This window comes from Salvelinus sp. IW2-2015, linkage group LG5 (assembly GCF_002910315.2).
Source record: "Salvelinus sp. IW2-2015 linkage group LG5, ASM291031v2, whole genome shotgun sequence".
NCBI lineage: Eukaryota > Metazoa > Chordata > Actinopteri > Salmoniformes > Salmonidae > Salvelinus > Salvelinus sp. IW2-2015.
In genome coordinates, this window is record NC_036844.1 from 29,131,244 (window position 1) to 29,138,368 (window position 7,125).

Sequence of the window (7,125 nt, forward strand, 5' to 3'; positions counted from 1 at the left end):
AGGTGATCAAATACTTATGTCATGCAAAAAAATGCAAATTCATTACTTAAAAATCATACAATGTGATTTTCTGGATTTTTGTTTTAGATTCCGTCTCTCACAGTTGAAGTGTACCTATGATAAAAATMACAGACCTCTACATGCTTTGTAAGTAGGAAAACCTGCAAAATCGTCAGTGTATCAAATACTTGTTCTCCCCACTGTAGCTTCATGCTTGTTTGTTATTCCAATTGTGTTACTATTTGTATATATTTTTTTTTACTCTGCATTGTTGGGAAGAGCTCGTAAGAAAGCATTTCATGGTCAAGTACACCAGTTGTATTCAGCGCATGTGACAAATAACACTTGATTTGAGATGGCCTCATGGTCATAGGGCTGTAGCCAGGACAGATCATGACCTACCTGGAGAATGGAGTAGAGTTTCCAGCGGTAGTACACATGCTCTTGGCTTTTGTTGTCAAAGAGAAACCTGAAATCATGAATAAAAACAGTTTCAAAATGAGTTTAAAAGGACATCTTTAGACCAGTGGTATGACTAGAGGGAAAGGGAGAGCTCAGCAATGGTAGATCACCTCAAGTCAGGATTGTTCTTCTCTTTGCTCATAATGATGGCTTCAAACATGGGTCCCTCACGCACCACAAACTCTATCATCCTGTGGATGAGGCCTAACAGATTCCTGTGGAGTAAAAGGAGAGGGGATGAGACCAGACACTGTGACTTGTCCCCCCTCATCCAGACCAGTGGCCATGTCAAAGCTCTCACTGAACACTGGCCCCAAGCCCCTTAACCTCTCTCTGTCTCGCTTCTAGAACATTTGTCCCTCTGCAATCATTTATCACAGCAACGTTGAGGATATGTTGTGTGATGTGTGTTGGTCTGCACACACGAGTGAGTGGGGGAGACGGTCTGTCCCTAGTGTGTAGTTACATCAGAACTAGTCTTTCTGTCATGTGTCTAGTATTATGTGTCGAAATGAAGCAGTAAGTGTGTCTAAATGAAAAAAGAGGGACTATATATATATGAAAGTGACAACATTATACTACTATTAGCTACTACTGATTTTAATCTAAAATGCATTTGCTTTCTAGCTGCATCTGTCTGCAGTGTCTCAAACAACACAGGTAGGAAGAACAAAGGTTGCCACTGAAGCTAGTACCAGTATGTTTCAATGGATATAATTGACTCCAACAATCACTTAAGTCTAACAATCCATTTTCCTGACAGGGGATTACAATGGTGACATTTACTAATCTAATGAGGATGACATGAATGAATAAACTGTGATAAACTATGGGCTTTGCTTACTAGGCCAATGATTCACTTCAACCATGTTCAACTGAGGCCCATGGCCCTCCTACTAGTTAGATATAGGGCCTCCAGTCTTAAGCAGCAGGGGTTACCAATTCCCTGAACATTACTACAAACTATGAGACAGTTATGTTCTCAGCTGTCCTCTCCCATAAGTCATGTACATACAGACGTAGCACTTAGGACTGGGGCTTCCTGTCTGTCACGTACGTACACAAGAACAGTACACCAGGGCAGGGCCTCTGTCCTCTAACACGGTTCTGTCTGTGAGAATGTCTGGTCAGTCGTAGTAGTAAGAATGGATAGAGAGAGTGTACCTTTCTGTTGGGATAACCACTTTGACTACAGCTTCGGACAGAGTCTGTTCGTGAAGTCAAATCAAATAGTGAAGATATAAAAAAAGTGAGTATATATACACAGATGAAACACTGCAGGATACATACAGCATATCAACTGAGGACAGCAGTAACAGCTATATTTTATTTTAACGAGGGGAAAAGTTCCCACATTCGAGAGACAGGTACACTGTCGTTAAAAGTACATTATCTATAGAATACCCCCACCCTCTTACTTTTACAGTAACATTTTAATTACATATGGTTCTGTAACTACCTCATAACTCCATCTGGGTCAAATTCCCCAGCCTTAGAACATATCCTAAAACTAAGACACTACTAGTCTAAGGAATAGATTCATAACATGTCTATACACGCACCACAGGACAAACCAACTGGATTTAAAAAAAGGGAACTCGGAACTGCTATTTCAGAACATGACCATCACATCCCTTTTGTTTTGTGCATAAAATGCCATTCTGAATTCTTGATCAAATTCTAAGCAATGTCCAGTTGATTGAGCCTATGATAAATGTATCAACCTGCATAGAATATCTACTACACACACCTAAAATTGGCAAATTAACTGTAGTTTAAAACAAAGTAAAACAATTATTTAAACAACTTGACAGAACCATGCACACACACTATAGCAGGGGTCTCCTCACCCGTTTCCTGGAGAGCTACCCTTCCGTAGGTTTTCGCTCCAACCACAGTTGTAACTAACCTGGTTCAGCTTATCAACCAGCTAATTATTAGAAAGGTGCGTTAAATTAGGGTTGGAGCGAAAACCTACAGGATGGTAGCTCTCCAGGAACAGGGTTGGAGAGTCCTGCCCTACACAAAAAAAAAAGAAAAAAAAGGGCCAACCTACCTTGTCAAACTCCTCCTTGGACCTGCCCCATGGCTTGGTAAAGTCATTGCGGAAGCGGTCTCTGGGCTGAGCGTTGAAGGGCAGGCCGGAGGGGGGTGGGGGTGTGGACATTTTAAGTACCCCTATGGGTGTATAGAGTGGCTGGGGAGGGATGCGAACAGCTTTCCCCCATCCCAGCTTCATTTCAAAACCCATAACCGTTTTACCTGCAGCAAAAAGGAGCAATGATCCTACAAGGTTAATGGAACACGGAGCAGGGCATTTATCATCTGCTATTGTTTACTGAACAGAATGCAATATTCCCTCATCACAGATTGACTCACCATCTAGAGCAGCCAAGGCCCTCTCTGCATCTTTCCTGGTCATGAAGGCCACAAAGCCTCTATTTGTGACCCTTGTGCGTTCCTCGTCACTACGGGGCCACATGATCTTCACACTCGCCAGGGGACCATACTTGCCAAACTCTTTGCAAAGCATTTCTTCATTCATCTGACACATTAGAAGTATCATATCAGCAAAGTTTCACAAAAATTCTGTCAGCATTTAAGTTAGTTGAATTTGTCCCAAACAAACGAAGAGCTGGCTATATTGTGAATCTTTATCTCCTGTCAAAACGTCTCAAGCAGATAGTTTCTTTACCTTGGGGCTAATGCAGCCAATGTACAGGTTGGTTGTGTTCGGTATGGCTGGGTCATCATCAAATACTGGAGGGAGACGTTCATATGTAGCTAAACATGTAAAAGCTACAGAGGGTTCATCTTTGATTTGGACAAAGGCTTATTGTAGTAAACCATTCTTATTCCACTGCAAGGGACAGACTTGGCTCTTACTTGATCGTCGCGTTAGTGGTATGTCCAAGTCTCCATGTCCTCCTCCAGGCTCATTTGTCTTTCTTTTGTACCTTTCTTCACGTTCCTCCTGTATTCTAGGAGAACATAATTATTTACACACAAAAATAAACAACAAATTGGTAAAATAATGAAAGAACATGAATTACTACGACGTGTCAAAAACATACTGCTTTAGCTCCTCTTTAAAAAGTTCAAGGTTGCTCTTCTTCTTCTCTTCCGTCTTCTTTTTAACAATCTGTGGACCAGACAAACATATAAAGGGGACAAAATAATGTATAATTCTGTATACACAGTAAGTGATTCACATGGATACTCACAGGCCTTCTGATTTCAGAAGAGTGTGCCGGTGAGATGTTCTGGGACACTGAAGTAAACTTGGTGATTGGTCGGTAAAGCTTGCTCTTTTTAACCTCTGCTGCTTCCTCTTCTGCAAAAAAACAAAAAACAAATAGAAATTGTAACTGTGTAGATATTAAAACAATGAAAAATAGTGTTCGCAACACAGACCCAACCAAAGTTGGATTAGCCAGGATGTTTCACTCACCTTTAGTTGCATTGACGATACCCCCACGGACAAAAGTCTTCACTCCACTTTTGTCGTTACTGTCAAAACATGCTAAAAACTCTTCAAAAACTTCAGCTGCTTTTTCTTCTTCCTGGAAAAGGGATTGTTTTAAAATCGAAAATCATAGCCATCTACAACAAACTGTGTAGGCTATCTATAAAATGGTCAAATCTCTTACCTTTTTCTTCAGATCTTCTTGTTCTCTCTTGGTCAATGTTCTCTTCACGCCTACAGGTTTCCCTTTCTTGCCATTTTTGTCTGCCATGCTGATACTTATACAAAAAAATACAGTGTGTCATATTGGAGAAATGGAGTCTAATAAAATGCACCCTACTCTGTCTCTTCACACACTTCTATTTTTTTTCAACTACAYCTCTGCAAAAGCGTGTTGTGTAATGAATGCAATTGCATGCAAACTTATTACAACTGCAGATGCATGAATCTGAACAAATAACAGTAGTTAGGAAAGTTCTGTAACTATCTAACTACTGCGAGCTATGGCCAACCAACATTAGCTAGCTAGACATGTCATCATATTTGTTGACTGTGACATACCTGCACATTTCTGTCGCCAGATACGAACCTAACCTTGCTTATTAATATCTAGCCAGCTATCATTTCCTCCATTACTCTTCAAAAAACTAGTTAGCTCAGTTGATCATACACGAGCCCTGCCTGCCTGCCTGCCTACCAGCCAACCCCCCTCCCCTCCTCCCATACAATCACTGTGTGGCTAACGTTTACTAACTAGCTAGGCCAAATCTCGCTTGCTTGCTGTGTGTGATCTGGTGCAGCTTTGCTACGGCGATCATTTCTAACTTACTGCAAGACAAATATGTAGTTAATAAAATAGATGATTGGTTTGAATGATCTACATCGCAATGAGTATGAATCATTAAGACTAAAAGTTGCAAATTCCTTACCGTAGAAATTTACAATGCGTTTGTTATTGCTCCACCATTTTGAATACGACAAAATTGGACATAGAGAAAAACTGATGTCACTACACCCTCTGACCAATAAAAACCCCAGAAAGATGACTTCAGTTTGTCAGCTCTTTCAGAAGGCGTTCATAAAAGTAGGCCAAGGCTATAATAAAATCATTATATCATAATATGCATGCAATGTGATTTAGCTACATAATCTTTCTAATTTCATTTAATACAATTTATCTTTACCCAATACATCTGTACGTGTAGGTACAGGTAATGCAAATGTATTGATTACCAAATAAATAAAACATTTAATTCTACTACGTTCCTTTGTATATTTCGTAATTAATTTACACCAATTTACAACATATGAGTAATAGTCTCATTAAAATCAATATTTGACATTTTATCAGTAGATTTCCAGAGCAGTTGCTATAAACATCATGTAATATTGCCTACATATACATGCAGCTGCATAGACCAGTGCTATAAATACTTTGGGTAACAGGCTCAGGTCACTGTCCAAACCTCACATGATATTTCCCAAAATAACATGTGTGCCTAGGGTCTTTATGAAGAGTGTGAACATAGGTGTAGCCTGTCACTTCAGCTCTTCTTTATCACTTGACATTTTGAGTTCTAATATTAATTGAGTTCTTCAGAGGTCAAAAACGTTTGTAAACACGGCCACATAAATTCTCTGACATGCCAAATCTAATTCAGGTGATGGGCCTAACTGCTCTGCAAAATGCTTTTGCGGGTTTCCATATAACTGATTATTAAAACAGCCAAGAAATGTAATGAATATCTGTGCCATACATACTAAAACCAACATCAAGATAGAGTGGCAACATCCTACATCTTTGGGTACTTCATTGAACTTTGACTACTGGACTATTTGAGGACTTGCCTTTTTGACACTTTCAGACTCATGTACTTATGTACCTTTATGAGAAAGCCAAATCAAATCAAATCAAATTTTATTTGTCACATACACATGGTTAGCAGATGTTAATGCGAGTGTAGCGAAATGCTTGTCCTTCTAGTTCCGACAATGCAGTAATAACCAACGAGTAATCTAACCTAACAATTCACAACAACTACCTTATACACACATTGTGTAAAGGGATGAAGAATATGTACATACAAATATATGAATGAGTGATGGTACAGAACGGCATAGGCAAGATGCAGTAGATGGTATTGAGTACAGTATATACATATGAGATGAGTAATGTAGGGTATGTAAACATATAGAAGTGGCATTGTTTAAAGTGGCTAGTGATACATGTATTACATAAAGATGGCAAGATGCAGTAGATGGTATAGAGTACAGTATATACATATGAGATGAGTAATGTAGGGTATGTAAACATTATATTAAGTGGCATTTTATAAAGTGGCTAGTGATACATTTTTTACATACATTTTTCCATTATTAAAGTGGCTGGAGTTGAGTCAGTATGTTGGCAGCAGCCACTCAATGTTAGTGGTGGCTGTTTAACAGTCTGATGGCCTTGAGATAGAAGCTGTTTTTCAGTCTCTCGGTCCCTGCTTTGGTGCACCTGGACTGACCTCGCCTTCTGGATGATAGCGGGGTGAACAGGCAGTGGCTCGGGTGGTTGTTGTCCTTGATGATCTTTATGGCCTTCCTGTGACATCGGGTGGTGTAGGTGTCCTGGAGGGCAGGTAGTCTGCCCCCGGTGATGCGTTGTGCAGACCTCACTACCCTCTGGAGAGCCTTACGGTTGTGGGTGGAGCAGTTGTCGTACCAGGCGGTGATACAGCCCGACAGGATGCTCTCGATTGTGCATCTGTAAAGGTTTGTGAGTGCTTTTGGTGACAAGCCGAATTTCTTCGCATGTACAGTAACTGCGTTAGTGCTTTAAGATTACAGTCAAACAAGTTGATGTTCAGTAAATCTGTAAAGAGAAAGCAAACATTTTTAAATTGACTAGTGGTGGAACACTGAAGACTATTTTCAATGATGTTGAGTTTTTAAAGTGTTAAATGTAAGCCTATCGGAAGGGTTAAGAATGTGATTAATGAGATGCTTTTGATATAGGCTACAGAAAGCACAAGGGTCCTCAACAGTGATCACTGCAGGATGACAATCCGGCCTACTCGGCCTCTGCCTCTTCCCCGCCACTGCACCTCTGTGGACCCTGTCCTGGGCCTGCCCTGATCCTCATACCAGTGAAGCGATCATTGAGGGTCACTCCTGTCTGAAAACCAGGAAACAAAAGTATGTGGACACCC

The 7,125-nt window shown here is 40.3% G+C and overlaps 1 protein-coding gene across 5 annotated transcripts in view; it reads right to left on the reverse strand.

Annotated features, from left to right (window-relative positions):
- The window catches only part of LOC111964222 (U2 snRNP-associated SURP motif-containing protein), an 11,928-nt gene extending 6,965 nt beyond the window's left edge, over positions 1-4,963 (reverse strand). Inside the window, exons 1-12 of one of the 5 annotated variants that reach the window (XM_070443663.1) lie at positions 4,858-4,963; positions 4,113-4,206; positions 3,914-4,025; positions 3,687-3,796; positions 3,537-3,604; positions 3,349-3,443; positions 3,158-3,222; positions 2,842-3,007; positions 2,519-2,724; positions 1,627-1,670; positions 573-677; positions 403-469 (exon numbers count right to left, since the gene is read on the reverse strand). In XM_070443663.1, the coding sequence (XP_070299764.1) occupies positions 403-469; positions 573-677; positions 1,627-1,670; positions 2,519-2,724; positions 2,842-3,007; positions 3,158-3,222; positions 3,349-3,443; positions 3,537-3,604; positions 3,687-3,796; positions 3,914-4,025; positions 4,113-4,199 (1,125 nt within the window). In that variant the 5' untranslated portion in view covers positions 4,200-4,206; positions 4,858-4,963. Of the gene's footprint in view, positions 1-402; positions 470-572; positions 678-1,626; positions 1,671-2,518; positions 2,725-2,841; positions 3,008-3,157; positions 3,262-3,348; positions 3,444-3,536; positions 3,605-3,686; positions 3,797-3,913; positions 4,026-4,112; positions 4,207-4,489; positions 4,617-4,857 lie in introns of those variants that run through there. The other 4 variants (XM_023988025.1, XM_023988026.2, XM_023988024.2 and 1 more) reach the window with 4 other exon arrangements.
- Positions 4,964-7,125: the final 2,162 nt, after the last annotated feature.